This window comes from Mandrillus leucophaeus, unplaced genomic scaffold, assembly GCF_000951045.1.
Source record: "Mandrillus leucophaeus isolate KB7577 unplaced genomic scaffold, Mleu.le_1.0 Scaffold390, whole genome shotgun sequence".
Taxonomy (NCBI): domain Eukaryota; kingdom Metazoa; phylum Chordata; class Mammalia; order Primates; family Cercopithecidae; genus Mandrillus; species Mandrillus leucophaeus.
The window spans coordinates 1,642,591-1,660,157 of NW_012104143.1; the positions used below are offsets into that span (position 1 = coordinate 1,642,591).

General features: G+C 48.4%; 1 protein-coding gene across 1 annotated transcript in view; it reads right to left on the bottom strand.

Moving 5' to 3' along the window:
• ABCC1 (ATP-binding cassette, sub-family C (CFTR/MRP), member 1) overlaps positions 1-17,567 on the bottom strand; it is a 125,970-nt gene that overhangs the window by 42,139 nt on the left and 66,264 nt on the right. The window contains exons 13-16 of the mRNA XM_011991183.1: positions 16,432-16,558; positions 12,352-12,528; positions 9,096-9,263; positions 5,464-5,647 (exon numbers count right to left, since the gene is read on the bottom strand). Coding sequence (XP_011846573.1) covers positions 5,464-5,647; positions 9,096-9,263; positions 12,352-12,528; positions 16,432-16,558 — 656 coding nt within the window. The remainder of the gene's footprint in view (positions 1-5,463; positions 5,648-9,095; positions 9,264-12,351; positions 12,529-16,431; positions 16,559-17,567) is intronic.

The window sequence follows — 17,567 nt, forward strand, 5'->3', positions numbered from 1 at the left end:
TTGAGACAGAGTCTCGCTCTGTTACCCAGGCTAGAGTGCAGTGGCACAATCTTGGCTCACTGTAACTTCTGCCTCCCGGGTTCAAGGAATTCTCCTGACTCAGCCTCCTGAGTAGCCCGGATTATAGGCGCCTGCCACCACGCCCAGCTAACATTTTTGTTTTTTGGTTTTTTTGAGACGAAGTCACCCAGTCTGGAGTGCAGTGACGTGATCTCGGGTCACTGCAAGCTCCGCCCCTCGGGTTCATGCCACCCTCCTGCCTCAGCCTCCCAACCTTTTTGTATTTTTAGTAGAGATGGGGTTTCACTATGTTGGCCAGGCTGGTCTCGAACTCCGGACCTCAGGTGATCCACCTACCCTGGCCTCCCAAAGTCCTGGCATTAAAGATATGAGCCACCATGACCGGCTTTTTCCTGATTCTTTGTACTCTTCTGTAGTTTACATATGTCTATGATGAGCACACGTTGCTTCTATAATCATTAAGGAAAACTCAGTAAATACTTAAGAGGGAAAAATATTTGCCATGAGGTTAACAGATGGTTCAAGCAAGGTGTTGAAAAATGGCCACACGCCAGGTGCCGTGACTCATGCTTATAATTCCAGCATGGTGGGAGGATCGCTTGAGCCCAGGAGTTCGAGACCAGCCTGGGCAACAAAGTGATATCCCATTTCTACAAAAAAAAAATAAAAATAAATAAAAAATTTTAAGAGAAAAATGGCCACATTGTTGGAATAAGGGTCCTTCTCCCAAGAGAATGAGGGAAGAAGTCAGCAATGTGAAGTCGGAGCATACCGGGCTTCTTGCTCTCGGTGCTCCGGATGTCCTGGCCAGGGGATTCTCTGTCATGGGGGGCAGGGTAAGGGGGAATTAGTCTTGAGTGTCGTAGGATGTTTAGTGACATCGCTGGCCTCTACCCTGGTTGCCTGCCAGGGGCAAACCTCACTACAGTTGTGACATCCAAACATGTCTCCAAACACTGCCAATTGTCCTCAGGGTTGGGGGCACGGTGGGGGCAATTTCCCCCCCATGGAAAACCACCGCTCTAGGTATTAGGTTCCTAAGAAAGAAATCAGAGTCACAAAGATGAGTTTTACCTTCCAGGTATGAAGGTTAATGAGCCGTTTTTTTAAATCCCTTACAATTTTTTTCCCTTAAGTGGCTTGAGGTAATCTGTGAAAATGGTTCACTATTCACTCGATCCAGAAAACCCCACAGAACCATGAAAATTAAGAGGTTCAAATCTTCGTGTTCACTTTAAGAACACTTGTGAGACTGGACATGGTGGCTCATGCCTGTAATCCCAACATTTTGGGAGGCTGAGGCAGGAGGATCCCTTGAGGCCAGGAGTTGGAGACCAGCCTGGCCAACATGGTGAAACCCTGTACCTAGTAAAAACACAAAAATTAATCGGGCATGGTGGCACATGCCTGTAATTCCAGCTACTTGAGAAGCTGAGGCACAAAAATTTCTTGAACCTGGGAGGCGGAGGTTGCAGTGAGCCAAGACCATGCCACTGCACTCCAGCCTGGACAACAGAGTGAGACTCTGTCTCAAAAAAAAAAAAAAAAAAAACTCCCATTGCCCAGGCTATCAAGGCCATGCATATACAAAAAGCTATGAAATATCAAAAAGATGTCACTTTACAGAAACAACATGTACCATTTTGACATTACAATGGTGGAGGTGACAGGTGTGCCCAGGCCAAGGAGTGGGGCTGGCCACAAGGTCAGTGGCCCAAAAAGAGTGCTGAATTTTTGCTGCACATGCTTAAAAATACAGTCACGCTGAACTTAAGGGTTGAGATGCAGATTCTCTGGTCTTTCCGCATATCCAACTGAACAAAGCACCTAAGATGCGCTGCCAGACCTACAGAGCTCAGCGTCGGTTGGATTCACCCATACGTGAGCTCACCCTGCCACATCCAGATGCTGCTGCCTGAAAGGGAACAAATTGTTCCTAAACCGGAAGGCGAGGCTGCACAGAAGAAAAATATATCGCAGAAGAAATGGAAGAAATAAAAGCTTATGGCATGGGAATAAATAAGTAATAAAAGGAATGCCATTAAAAAGTTTAAAAAAAAAAAAGGAGCGAGCGAAAGAGAAACAGTAAAAAAGATGTATCTTAGAAAACAGTAAACTGAGTATCCCGGGAGAGAGGTCGGTATCGCCCCAGTCACAAGCCTCGGTCCTGTCCATCCCCCCTCAAGGACCCTCCCAAACCAAATACCAACACTCACCCCCCCTTCAGACTGGGTGTTCTAAAAAAAAGGAGCCGATTAACCCAACAAGGAAAGAAGTTCTCCTTTAGGAAGAGCCAAAAATGTGGTTGAAACAAACCCAAGGTCACTGGTGCTTCAAGTTGGCTAAGGCTCCCTGATGTCAAGACTTTACAGCCAGGGCCCCTCTGGAGCAATGGAAAAGGGTGGGTGGTGGGGGAGAGGGGTGCCTCAGTTTGATGTGAGACCCACTGCCAAGGGCTTCTATGTATCCTCAAAGGTAGGAGGTGGGGAGGTCAAACTGGGGAAATGAGGTCAAACGAGGTGCCAGGGTGGTGGGTGGCATTTGCGTCGCCAAATTAAGTGCTGATGTGCACAAAAAATCATAACGCCACTGGCAGCCTCCCATGTTCTGTATACACTGCCTGAAACTATCTGGGGCCAACAGAGTTTAAGGACATTTTTTGCTCACCTGGATGGAAGGGTAGAGAGAGAGATCTCACATTGGGCAAAAGATTCAGCTAAACCCACACATTTTCAATTAGAAAGCACAAAGGGTATTTTCACCTAAAAGTAGCCTGCCAAGCAGGTCAGTGAAAAAGTCACCAAGAAGTTGCCACAACCCATTTTCCGGCTAAGAGACAGATGAAGGGGGATTCTGCAGCAAGAAGAAACAGGCTAGACTCAAGACACAACTTCCCAACCACAAGGGAATGAACACGCAGAAATTCATTCTAATCAGAGAATTTAAAAGCTGAAGGGAATGTCAGCTATCACACACTGGCAAGAAACAAAAATCCAACTTTTTTTTTTTGAGCCATGGTCTTGCTCTGTCATCTAGGCCCGATGGAGTGCAGTGGCATGATCTTGGCTCACAGCAGCCTCCAACACCCAGGCTCAAGCCATTCCCTGACCTCAGCCTCTCGAATAGCCAGGACTACAGGTGTGCACCATCACTCCAGCTAATTTTTGTATTTTTAGTAGAGATCAGGTTTTACCATGTTGGCCAGGCTGATCTTGAACTCCTGACCTCAAGTGATCCATCCGCCTTGGCCTCCCAAAGTGCTGGGATTACAGGCACAAGCCACCACGCCTGGCCACCAACTTTTCCTTTAAAATCACCAGGGCTCATGACAGCAGTATTCATAAGGGTCAGGAAATGGAAGTAACCCAAATGTCCATCAAGCAGTGAACAGATCAACACAGTGTGTGGTCTATCTGCACAATGGCATATTATTCTGCAATAAAAGGAAATGAAGCTACGACTCAGTTGAACCTTGAAAACATCACGCTAAATGTAAAAGCCGCCAGTCACAACATTCCACCTATTGTGATGCCATTTATATGAAATGTCCAGAATAAGCAAATCTAGAGACAGAAAGTAGATTAGTGGTTGCCTAGGGCTTGGGGGATGCTGGGGAAAATAGGCAGTCATAGCTGATGGATTGGGGTTTCCTTTCAGGGTAATTAAAAAAAGTTCTAACCTTGATTATGGTGATGGTTGGATTGTGTGATTTAAGTAGGTTAACTGTATGTTGTGTGAATTTTTGTTTTGTTTTGCTTTTTGGTTTTTTGGTTTTGGTTTTGTTTTTGAGACTAAGTCTTGCCCTGTCACCCAGGCTGGAGTGCAGTGCCACGATCTTGGCTCACTGCAGCCTCCGCCTCCCAGGTTCAAGCTATTCTCCTGCCTCAGCCTCCCTAGTAGCTGGGCCTATAGACGTGCACTACCATGCCAGGCTAATTTTTGTATTTTTAGTAGAGATAGGATTTCTCCATGCTGGCCAGGCTGGTCTTGAACTCCTGACCTCAGGTGATCCACCTGCGTCAGCCTCCTAAAGTGCTGGGATTACAGGCATGAGCCGCTGCGCCCAGCCTACGTGTGTAAATTATATTTCAAGAAAGCACTTATTAGAGACCACTAGGACCCCTGCAGAGAAGGAGCTCCCACCCCAGCCAGAGGATGAGAAACTCAGAGACCAACTTGAGAACTGACCCTGCCAGCAGATGCTGTGTATCCTGGGGCTGGTCACTTTGTCTCTCTGACATTCAGTGGCTTCCCAGGGCAGTTAGACCAAAACCCACCTGGAAGGCCCTGCAGGACCATCACTGTGCTGATCTCTTCTCCTGCCCCCATGTCCTGGCACACCATGGTCTGGCCACACCAGCCTTTCTGTTTGGTAAACAAACTGAGCTCCTGCTGGTCCTGAGGCCTTTGCACTTGCTGTTCCCTGTGCCCACAACACTGTTCCCAGATCTTCTCCCTGCTGGCTCCCTCCCACGCCGATGCAACCTCCCCAGAGGGTGTTTCCTCTATCCCCTGCCTGAATTGCCACAATGACACCCATCACTCCTCAGCCCATGGCACTGTCTTTTATTTTTTTTTTCCCCTCCATAGCACTTAATAGTATCTGAAACCTTTTTTTTTTTTTTTTTGGTAGAGCTGGGGTTTCAGTATGTTGGCCAGGCTGGTCTTGAACTCCTGGCCTCAAGTGATCCACCCACCTTGGCCTCCCGAAGTGCTGAGATTACAGGCGTGAGCCACTGCGCCTGGCAAATTTTTTGTATTTTTTGTAGAGATGAGGTTTCCCTATGCTATGGAGGATGGTCTCAAACTCCTGGGCTGGAGCGATCCTCTTGTCTCAGTCTCTCTAACTATTGGGATTACAAGTGTTGGGAACCACCACGTCTGGCCCTGCTAAACTGCTTTATGAGGGAGGGAAATGAAGCTCAGATGGATCTGAAGGGCAGGCCTGATGTCACACAGCTGGGGAGATGAGCGACTGGGGACTGAACCCAGACGTCACCAACCCAAGCCTGCCAGCTTAACTCCGTGCTTCACTTCACAACCGTCACATCTCTTGTGTCACATGTGTCCTCAGTTCCTCTCAGCCGTGAGAGCCAGGACTTTAATTATCATCGTTCCCATTTTTGCCATAAGGACCCTGAAACTCATCAGGCCCAAGGTCATGCTCCAGGAAGGCGCTAGATCCTGCCCTGAGGTCAGCTAAGCTGAAGCCTGGTGCTCCCATCCCCTGGCCGTAAAGCACGGAGACTCCCTCCCAATTCAGCACTGCAGGGACTAAGATGGTTTTCCAAGTTGGTACTTCAGGGGGCTCCATCCAGCTCCCACCCTCATACCCTGATGAGCCACCTTCCCCGGGTGGCTGGTGGCAACCTCAAAGAGGCCAGTGTGGCCCATCAAGGCGCCAGATACCCCGAGAGGGAGGAACCCTGAGGTTGCCCCTACCGTTGTCCTCTGGGTCCTGCTCCTGCTCTGCACTGGCATAGGTACGCAGGAACTCAGCGAAGGCGCCGTCTCGGGCCAGCAGCTCCTGGTAGGAGCCCATCTCAGAGATCTTGCCGCCGCTCATGACGATGATGACGTCCACCTGCGGCAAGTAGCTCATGCTATGCGTGACCAAGATCCGCGTCTGTGGGCAAAGGGGACACCCGGCCACATCAGTGCACACGTGCAAGACTGCCTGGCTTGGTAGAGTGAAGACTAAAGGAGGAATGAGCCAACAAACACCTGGCGGGCAGAACTCAGGTCTGCAGGTGGGACATGCACCTGCGATAACAGCATCCAGGAGCAGCTGAACCCGTGCACACCGTCCTTTAATGCGCATGTGCAAAGGGCCTGCCACGCCACAGGTGCTGAGCTAAAAGCTGGGGAGGTGGCAGGAAACAAAGACCGCTGCCGCAGATTCCAGGGCTGGAGGAGAAATGAACACTAGTAAAATAGTGCTTGCTGAATGGCGAAAATGCAGCAAAAAAGGGGAATGGGTGGACCAAGTGTGCAGGTTTTACAATTTTAACAAAGGCAATAGGGAAGGTTATTTTTTTAACAAAAACCTGAATGACAACAGATAGGGAGGGAACCATACAAGTGTGTTAAGGAATAAAAGGATGGTGCCGCTGCAAAACAGTTTGTATGCAATGGTTTAAATTTTTTTTTTTTTTTTTTTTTTTTTTTGAGACAGAGTTTCAGTTTGTTGCCCAGGCTGGAGTGCAGTGGCATGGTCTCGGCTCAATGCAACCTCCGCCTCCCGGGTTCAAGCAATTCCCATGCCTTAGCCTCCCACGTAGCTGGGATTACAGGCACCCACCATGACACCTGGCTGATTTGTTTTGCATTTTAGTAGAGATGGGGTTTCACCATGTTGCCCAGGCTGGTCTCAAATTCCTGAGCTCATGCAATCCACCCATCTCGGCCTCCCAAAGTGCTAGGATTATAGGCGCGAGCCACTGCACGCGGCCCAATGGCTTAATTCTTTTCTTCTTCTTTTTTTTTTTTGACATACGGTCTCTCTCTGTTACCCAGGCTGGAGTGCAGTGGTGCGATCTCAGCTCACTGCAACCTGTACTTCCTGGGTTCAAGCAATTCTCCTGCCTCAGCCTCCCAAGTATCTGGGACCACAGATAGGTGCCACCACGCCCAGCTAACTTTTGTATTTTTTGTCGAGACAGGGGTCTCATCGTGTTGCCCAGACTTATCTTGAACTGCTGAGCTCAAGCAATCCACCCGCCTTGGATTACAGGCATGAGCCACTGTGCCCGGCCCTGGCTTAATTTTTTTCTCAAACAACTCTCACTGTTAGCTACCCCCGAAACCACTACAAAGTATGCACATGAATACATTTGATCTGCAGATCTGAAAGTTTGGGAAGACATTCATCAAACTGTTAATAAAAGTTAGCATATGTTTCCTTAAACAGCGAACGGTCAATCTGTTCAGCTTTATGGATCTTACAGTTGCCACACCACCAACTCAGCTCTGCTGGGTTCCAGTAGCCGCAGATGACACTTAAAACAACAGGACACGTGTGGTGACTCAGACCTGTAATCCCAGCACTCTGGGAGGCCAAAACGGGAGGATCCCTTGAGGCCAAGAGTTTGAAACCAGCCTGGGAAACATAGTGAGATGTGTCTCCACAAAAAAATATAAAAATAAAAATCAATCAGCCAGCCACGGTGGTGCGTGCCTGTAGTCCCAGGAGCTACTCAGAAGGCAGAAGGGGATTGCTTCAGCCCAGGAGTTGGAGGCTGCCATGCCATGCTTGTGGCACTGCACGCCAGCCTGGACAACAGAGCAAAACTCTGTCTCCAGAAAAAAAAAAAAAAAAGAAAGAAAAGAAAAAAATACATTGGCCATGTTCCAATAAAGTTTTATTTATGGACACTGATATTTAAATTTAATACGATTTTCAAATGTCACAAAATATTCTTCCTGTTTAGATTTCTTCTATTTAAAAATACACACATCATTCTAGCTCAAGAGCCATACAAAAAGCAGGCGGTAGGCCAGATTTGCTAACCCTTGCTGTCTAAGAGAAGAATTAAAGATTAGGGATGCAGGATGAAGAGGGACTACTTTATTTACTTTATTTATATATATTTTCTGAGACGGGGTCTCACTCTGTTGCCCAGGCTAGAGTGCAGCGGCGCAATCTCAGATCACTGCAACCTCCACCTCCTGGGTTCAAGAGATTCTCCTGCCTCAGCTTCCCAAGTAGCTGGGATTACAGGCATGCACCACCATGCCTGGCTGATTTTTGTATTTTTAGTAGAGACGGGGTTTCACCATGTTGGCCAGGCTGGTCTCGAACTCCTGACCTCAGGTTATCCACTGGTCCAGGCCTCCAAAAGTGTTGGGATTACTCACTGTGCCCAGCTTTATTTACTTTATATACATACACACACACACACACACACACACACACACACACACACACACACACATATACATTGTAAGAATATATCCATATTCTTGTACTTTTCAATTTTGTTACCATGGGCATGTATTAGTAATTTTCAAAAATGTTTTTTACTACTTTAAAATGTGTTTGCACAGAATGTTAGTGGTATGCATGGGAATGCTTACAAGAGGTCACATAGCACGATGCTTCCTGTATATATATGTGTAATGAGATAACCCTATTTAGAAAGTTTATACACAGAGCAAAAAGACTTGAAAGAAATACAAATCTCTAACCAGTGGAATGTATGTAACTGCTTCCATCTTTCTTTTTCATGTTTTTCTTAATCTATATCCCACCCATGGGGATGAGTTAGTTTTAAAATCAGGGGAAACAGCTGGGCCTGGTGGCTCATGCCTGTAATCTCAGCACTTTGGGAGGCCGAAGCAGGTGGATCACTTGAGGTCAGGAGTTTGAGACCAGCCTGGTCAACATGGTAAAACCCCGACTCTACTAAAGATACAAAAAGTTAGCCAGGCGTGGTGGTGCACACCTGTAATTCCACCTACTAGGGAGGCCAAAGCAGGAGAATTGCTTGAACCCTGGAGGTGGAGGTTGCAGTGAGCCAAGATCAGGCCATTGCACTCCAGCCTGGGCAACAAGAACGAAACTCCCCCTCAAAAAAAATAAAAAAATAAAAAATAGTAAAATAAAATCAGGGGAAGAAAAAGAGCCAGTGTGCACCCATTACCACAACTGCCCTGTAAAAAGAACATAGCAACTATTTCCTATCATGTTAAGATGTTGTGGCAATTTTCCAACCCCTCCACCCACAGCCACCTCTGCAAGTAAGAAAACACATCCTGCTGGGTCACAGGCAGTGTCTTGGGGTGGGATTCCCGGCTGAGAAGCCAGCCCTGGGACTTAATCAGGAAGACGGGCCTCCCTTGGCCATGCAGAGGCAATGAATTTAACTCTGCGTGGAAGACTTACCCCTATAAAGACAACTACAAGACAGTTGCCTTAGGAAGGCTTCCAAGAGAAGCATGAGAAATGTGTTCTTTCAAGTCCAGTTAAACACAAAGAAAGCCAGAGAAAGTAAAGGACTCCTAAAGGGGACACGTTCTGACTTAACGAAAGGGCGAGACAGCCCGACGCCAAGCCGCGCCCCGCCAGCAGGCACCTTGTTCTTCAGCATCCCCTTGGGGCCAATCACATTTTCAAAGATATGTTTTCCCACGTGGGCATCCACTGCTGAGAGGGGATCATCGAAGAGGTAAATGTCAGCGTTGCAGTACACGGCCCGGGCCAGGCTCACGCGTTGCTTCTGGCCCCCAGACAGGTTCACGCCCTGGGGAGAGACATGGCACAAGAATGGGTTTCCTGGGAAACCTTGAGACTCAAGAAATGCAGAAGCAGGCTGAGCGTGGTGTGATCCCAGAACTTTGGGAGGCTGAGGCGGAAGGATTGCTTGAGGCCAGAGGTTTGAGACCAGCCTGAGCAACATAGGGAGACCCTGTCTCTACAAAAAAAAAAAAGAAAAAATTAGCCAAGCCTGGTGGTGTGCGCCTGTAGTTCCAGCTATTCAGGAGTCTGAGTGGGAAGATGGCTTGAGTCCAGGAGTTCGTGGCTGCAAGGAGCTATGGCTGGGCCACTGTACCCCAGCCTGGGCGACGGAATGAGACCCTGTCTCTTTAAAAAAGAAAGAAAAGCATAGAGCCTGCTCAGGACACAGCAGGCCCAGGATGGAGGCCCTGCAGAGCTGCACCCGCCGCCTCTTCTCTGAGTTTGAGGCTGAAGGCATGAGGTCATGCCGCCTGCACAAACCTGGAGCCAGGCCCCAGCTCCACCGCCACCAAGGATGGGATCACAGGCACAGGGTTTAGCCCCACCTGTAAACTGGGCAAAAGAGGAAACTTGAGTCTCCCGTGAGGTGCTGAGCAGGGCACTGGCACACAGCAAGCGCTCAGCGAAGGCTGGCTGATGGCACCAAATCATGTTGGCCAGTGGGAAGGCCCTGATTTCTTAGTCTCATGGAAGGCGCTGGTGGACATGGGCATATTAATGCTACTGCTGCTGTTGGTGACAGCTGCCGTGTTTGCCAGCTTACCCTGGATCTGTCACTGTCCGGCAAAGCCACATATAGGTGAAGCAAGGCTCCAGCCCGGGGACGCTGAAATCCAGCCCATGTCCCAGTCACCAGAAGGAAGGACAATGCATGGACCAACAGCAGCGCCAGCTCCCACCATGACAGATAAGCCAACGTCATTTCTCTCTTTGGCTGGAAATCACAGGTTACTGCCCAGCCCCTCCTGAGATGCCTGCCTGGCTCCCAGGCACTGAGGTGGGGCCCTGGCAGCCCTGGCAGCCAGCTGCCTTCTATTTGTTTTTTGAGACAGAAACTTGCTCTGTCGCCCAGGATGGAGTGCAGTGGCACCATCTCGGCTCACTGTAATCTCCACCTCCCAGGTTCAAACAATCCTCTCACCTTAGCCCTGAGTGGCTGGGACCACAGGCGCACAGCACCACGCCTGGCAACTTTTGTATTTGTTGTAGAGATGGGTTTTCACCATGTTGCCCAGGCTGGGCTCAAACTCCTGACCTCAGGCAATCCTCCCACCTTGGTCTCCCAAACTGCTGGGATTATAGGCGTGAGCTACCGTGCCCGGTCAATAATTTGTTTTTTATTTCCAAGGAGCTGCAGACTTACCTCAATTTTTAAACATCATTCACCAAGTAAGAAAGCCGACAGAGCCCCTGGCTTGTAACTAAAAACAGAAATGGGCCAGCATTTTGCACTCTTGGTCTTCCAAAAGGGGATACGCCAGACGACCACCATGGGGCGCGAGAGCAAAGTGGTCAGACAAGCAGCAGGGGAGGGCACCCCAGGCCTAGAAGGCTCAGACCAAGCTGTGGAGGTGGGCAAGAGCTGGGGATTGCTGAGGAACAGCAGGAAAACCTGGGGGCTGGAGCACAGGGGGAGGGAGAGTCTGCAGTGGTGAGAGGCACAGAGAATGGCCCTTTTAGAGATGACAAAATGAGCAGGTAAGAACATGAACCCAGGAACCATGCTCTCTGCAGTTCTGTGGCTGTGTGGCCTCAGGCAAGTCACTTGGCCTCTCTGTGCCTCCTTTTCCTCAATGATTACCTAGGTGTAACAACAAATTCTACCCATGGGTTTGCTGTGAGAGATAATTATGTGTAAAATGTTTAACACAGTTCCTGGCATATAGAAAATACTCAAGTTATAGGCCGGGCGAGGTGGCTAACATCTGTAATGCCAGTACTTTGAGGCAGAGGCGGGCAGATCACCTGAAGCCAGGAGTTCACGATCGGCATGGCCAACACAGTGAAATCTCACCTCTACTAAAAATACAGAAATTAGCCGGGCGTGGTGGCAGGGGCCTGTAGTCCCAGCTACTCAAGAGGCTGAGGCAGGAGAATCACTTGAACCCAGGAGGCGGAGGTTGCAGTGAGCCAAGACTGTGCCACTACACTCTAGCCTGGCCAACAAAGAGAGACTCCATCTCAAAAAAAAAAAAAAAAAAAAGAACTTTGAGAGGCCGAGGCTGGCAGATCACTTAAGGTCAGGAGTTGGAGACCAACCTGGCCAACAAGATGAAACTCCGCCTCTACTAAAAATACAAAAATTAGCCGAGTGTGGTGATGTGCACCTGTAACCCTAGCTACTCAGGAGGCTGAGGCAGGAGGATCACTTGAAGCTGGGAGGCAGAGGTTGCAATGAGCAGAGAGTACGCCACTGCACTCCAGCCTGGGCAACAGAGTGAGACTCCATCTCAAAAAAGAAAAGAAAACAAAGAAAAGAGAGAAAATGCTAAGTGTTAGCTATTGTGCTATTTTCAGTATTACGGCTGTCTTGACAGGGACTATGAACATCTGAATCATTGACCACTCCCCCCAACAGCATGCCCTCTGTCATGTGACTCTGCAGTCATGTGACCACAAAGGTAGACTGTACTTCCTTCCTGGTCCCTTCCTTCGAGCTTGGCCAAGTGACTTGCTTTGTGAGTGGAAAGGACAGTGTACTTTAAGGGACACTGTATGCTTTTTTGGGGGCCTATCTTGGGCCTCTGCTGCCACCATGAGAAGAGCCTCCCTCTGGAAAGCTGCTGAGCCCTCACCCCAGTCCCCAGCAAGCAGCTCTGTAAGGGAGACCTGAGCCACACCCACAGCCTGGACCCAAGCTCAGCTGGCCTGCAGAGTTCAGCAGAGCCACCCAGCTGAGCTCCAGCAGCCTGCAGAGTTCAGCAGAGCCACCCAGCTGAGCCCCGCCGGCCTGCAGAGTTCAGCAGAGCCACCCAGCTGAGCCCCGCCGGGTCAGCTGACTGCAGTAGACTCACAGACCACTGAGAGTGTGAGAGTGTTTGTTAGGCAGCAACAGCTGACTCATCCGGGGCCAACATCAAAACCATACTGACCTTCTCGCCAATCTCTGTCCGATCCCCGCTGGGCAGGATTTCCAGGTCTGGGAGGAGGGCACAGGCCTGTATCACGGACCTGTAATACGGTTCCTCCAGCTGACATCCAAAAAGGATGTTTTCTTGGAGAGAATCATTCTGAATCCAGGCCTGCTGCGGCACATAGGCCACCGAGCCCTAAGTGGCAAATGGAGAAGGAGGTGAGACAGACACACAGAGAGATCTGATCAACAAGACAGCAGCTGACCCAACCACCTGCTACGAGGGCCTCACTTCACAAGTCATTTTCATCACACCTATTGCTTTGGCAAGAGGGAAACTGAGTCACGAAGGACAACAGATGCCAGGGCTGGGAACAAAACCCATACCAGGTGAATCGCTAACTCCAACATCAGGAGTGAAAGAGCTGGTATCCTCGTTGATAAGATTACAGTTATTCATTTAGTAGCTAGCTATTAACTCAATACCTACAGCGGCGATCAAAACCCCCGCTTCCAAAGAGTGGAAACCCCTGACATGGCCAAAAGCTACTTGATTACAGTTATGGTGGATGCTAAAAGAAAAAGATATATGACAATTTTTAGAAGTCTGACTTGACTAGGCGCAGTGGCTCATGCCTGTAATCTCAGCACTTTGGGAGGCCAAGGCAGGCAAACTGCTTGAGGTCAGGAGTTCAAAGCCAGCCTGGGCAACACAGAGAAACTCCATTTCTTTAAAAAAAAAAAAAGAGAGAAAAACTAGCCAGGCAATGGTGCTGTGCATCTGTAGTCCCAGTTACTTGGGAGGCTGAGGTAGGAGGATCACCTGAGCCCAGGACATGGAGGTACCATGAGGTGAGACTGCACCGTGCCACTGCACTCCAGCTTGGACCACAGAGCAAGACTCTGTCTCAAAAAAATTAAAAATAAAAGACTGACCTAGTGTGGGACATCCGGGAAGGATCCTTGAGGAAACATCCTTGCTAAAAATTGAAGCAAAGACTCCTATATCAAAGCATCCGTTTCAAAGGTTTACTTTTATTTCCATATAATGTCAGATATCACAAATAGCATGAGAATAAAGGCTAGAGTAAGGATATTTGTTTTGTGTATTTTGCTAATGAAAATGCTGGGGTAGTTAAAAAAACATTCTATTATGTTTGTAGAAACAAAATCTCTCCATGTTGCTGAGCCTGGTCCCGAACTCCTGGCCTCAAGCAATCCTCCTGCCTCGGCCTCCGGAAGTGCTGGGATTATAGGCATGAGCCATCATGCCCGACTCAAACATATGTTTAGACAAGAACCAAAAAGTGAAGAATGAGTCCGTTTCATAAGGAGAAGAGCGAAGAGCATTCAAGTCCGAGGGAACAGGACATGCGAAGGCCTGGAGGTGAAAAGTACTTGGCACATTCAAGGAGCAGAAAGTCCAGTGTGACAGGAACATCGATCAATCCTATGAGGGAACGACTGGCAGAAAACACACCAGGGACAGCAAGGGGGCCTATTCATGGCGAGGAGCATGGGTTTTATTGGAAGGGCAACGGGCAGCCCCTGAAGATTCTTTTTTTTTTTTTTTTTGAAACGAAGCTTCGCTGTCGCCCAGGCTGGAATATAGTGGCAAGATCTCAGCTCACTGCAATCTCCGCCTCTGGGCTCAAGGGATTCTCCTTCCTCAGCCTCCTGAGTAGCTGGGACTAAAGGCACACACCACCAGGCCCGCTAATTTTTATATTTTTAGTAGAGATGGGGTTTTGCCATGCTGGTCAGGCTGGTCTCAAACTCCTGACCTCAGGTGATCAACTTGCTTCAGCCTCCCAAAGTGCTCGGATTACAGGTGTGAGCCACCACGCCCAGCCAGAAGATTCTTGAATAAGGGAATTCTAGAGAGGGCAAAGCTGACAGCGGGTCCCAGCTGCCCTCATTCTTACTCTAAATTCTCAAATAATTAACCTGCTGACTTGAATATCCTAACTTTTAAGAAGCCAAAATGTCAACAGAGGTGCCTTACCATAGAACCCATAGAAAAATACATAAACCCCACAGAATAAAACATTTGGGAAAAGATAAATATTTTATATACATTCCTAGCACTCCCCTTACTTGGGCAAAACAACCAATAATAAATAATCATCTGGCCTGAAATGATAATAGTGCCAGGATAGCAGAAACCTGGAGAAAGCAATGTGGATCCCACCAAGATTTGGAATTTTCTCCCATTATTCTAGCTCTCACAGCTCATTAATCTTATTTTATGGCATGGACTTGAAAGTAATGATAAAACATTTCTTAAAACAACAGTTAAAGGTCATTAGTTTGGACCCAATCACAATGTATACTTTTCAAAGGCATTGTATAATCAACGAAGAAAGGGTTTTGCTCGGAAATAAAAACAATGTCATAAACTAGGCCAGGAGCAGTGGCTCACGCCTATAATCCCAGCACTTTGGGAAGCCTAGATGGGCAGATCACCTGAGGTCAGGAGCCCTAGACTACCCAGGCCAACATGGTAAAACCCCATCTCTACTACAAGTACAAAAATTAGCTGGGCACGGTAACGGCACGTGCCTATAATCCCAGCTACTCAGGAGGCCGAGGCAGGAGAATCGGTTGAACCTAGGAGGCGGAGGTTGCAGCTAGCCAAGATCACACCACTGCATCAAGCCTGGGCAACTGTCTCAAAAAAACAAAAACGAAAACAAAAACAAAACAAAAAACCAGCACAACAACAAACATCATAAGCTTGACATTCCCAAAGGCAGATTCCAAGAGACAAATGTGCAGTTGCACAGACACTAAAGAGGTGCAGGCAAGTACACCTGGGACACATGAGGTTAAACAGTTAATAGATTTTTTTCTCACTGTAGGACTTGTCAGAGCCTTAATTTGCTAACGTTTATTATAAGAGGGAGGGGGTCGGAGTATTCATTATTTCCCATGCTCGTTTGAGTCTGGGATTCTTTCTCCCCTAAACGTCCTGCAAGGTGAGCTGGCTGCAGACCACACTCCTGGAAATGCTGGTAGCAAAACTTCCAGGGATGTATTGTTACACTAGGAAAAGGCCTTCATGCAGAGTTAACTAAATGCAAACTGAAGACTGTTGATTGCCAATGGGACTTACTGGTAAAGCCGCCTCTTAAGCTCACTCTTGGGGAATTTCAACTTACTTCAAAGTACACCGTGTATTTAAAAGCAGTAAAACTGCAGTCTTCTTTTAGCCCCCTATTAAGAATTCAATAAACACTAAAAATTTAAACTGTTCCCTTTAAAAAATGTTCTAAGAAAATATTCCAATCACATATTTTTGTTTTGTTACATTTATAAGAAGAGATACCCAGAGAGATCCATAAAGATAAAGAACAATCCAAAAAGACCCAAAGAGACCAACAGACACTCAGTGACAGGCAGAGACGCAAAGGAAGGAGGCAGGCCGCGCACCAGGGAGCCTTCATGTGTCTACTAAGTATTTATTAAGTGGCCGGGTGCAGTGGCTCACACCTGTAATCCCAGCACTTTGGGAGACAGAGGTGGGCAGATCATTTGAGGTCAGGAATTTGAGATCAGCCTGGCCAACATGATAAAACTCCGTCTCTACTAAAAAAAAAATATAAAAATTAGCTGGGCATGGTGGCGCATGCCTGTAATCCCAGCTACTCGGGAGGCTGAGGCAGGAGAATCGCTTGGACCCAGGAAGCAGAGGCTGCAGTGAGCCGAGATCGTGCCACTTCACTCCAGCCTGGGGGACGGAGCCTGACCCTGTCTCAAAAAAAAGTAATAAAAATAAAAATTAAAAAATTACAGCTTAATAAGTAGATAACAAAATAAATATTTATTAAGTGCCTACTACATACTGGGCACTATTTTAAGTGCTAGGAGACAGATGGAAATAAATGATACCAAAATCCTGCCTTCTAGGATGGCACAGAACAGAACAGAAAGAACACGACAGAAAGGGACAGACAGAAAGATAAAGGAGGAGGAGGAAAACAGACGTTGCTACTCTCACTTCCGGCACAGGGACAGTCAAAACAAACAGCATCATTTTTGAGCTTTTCCGCAGACCACCAGCTTCCCCACTCCCCCTGCCTGCTAGTCCTCATCCTACCTTGATAGCCACGTGCCCCTCCACTTTGTCCATCTCGGCCAAGAGAGCTGAGAGCAGCGACGATTTTCCGCAGCCCACCTGGCCCACCACGGCCACCAAGGCACCTTCCGGGATGGAGAAGGTGATGCTGAAACGACACAACACACCTGGCTCAGCCGCAATGAATGAGGCCTGCCGGGCTGATGCCCCTGGTCACTGAGCCTCGATTTACCCCAAGTAGAGAAAGAGAGAGACAGACAGAAGGCACGGCCATACTAAACACTGAAGGCCTCAACTGAACACTGCTGAGTTCAGTTCAGTGACCCGTCTCAGGGGCGCTCCAGGTGGGAGGCAGGTGACAGGTGTACCTTAGAGAAGAGAGGCACAGAGTAACCTGAGGGATCCCGTCACACTGAGCTGAAAGAGGGGCAGAAACTTCACTGGGGGCATGAGGCAAAGTCTGAGAGGAGAGGACACCTCAAGACAAACTGGGGCTGGGCACGGTGGCTCATGCCAGTGCTGGTAATCCCAGCAAGGCGGGCGGAGGGAGGCTGAGGCGGGCGGATCACAAGGTCAGGAGCTCGAAACCAGCCTGGCCAACATGGTGAAACCCCGTCTCTACTGATAACACAAAAATTAGCCATGCATGGTGGCAGGGGCCTGTGATCCCAGCTACTCAGGAGGCTGAGGCACAAGAATCGCTTGAACCCAAGAGGTGGAGGTTACAATGAGCCGAGATCGTGCCACTGCACTCCAGCCTGGGCAAGAGCGTGAGACTCTGTCTCAAAAAAAAAAAAAAAGAAAAAAAAAATCAAAACTCTGACAGAAAAGCAAGTGTGTCCAAGACACGGAAATACGGGGAGAGCTGGAGAAAGGTGTAAAGGAGTGAAGGCATGGGGTGTAACCAGGGATGCGATGGCACAAAGGTAGGTGGTAGCCAGACCTGGGAGCACCCTGAAAGATGCCCTGGAAGACGCTGTGCTAAGACACCTGAACTCTGCCAGCCAGGAGCCACCAAAGGGTTGAAAAGGGAGACAGACATGAATAAATCTGAGTTGAACTTTGGGAAGATGTTTCTATTGAAATCATCCTTTAACGAACAGTAGAAAGCAAAATAAAACAAGCTCAACATTCTCCCAGCAACAGTGGCTGTCAAT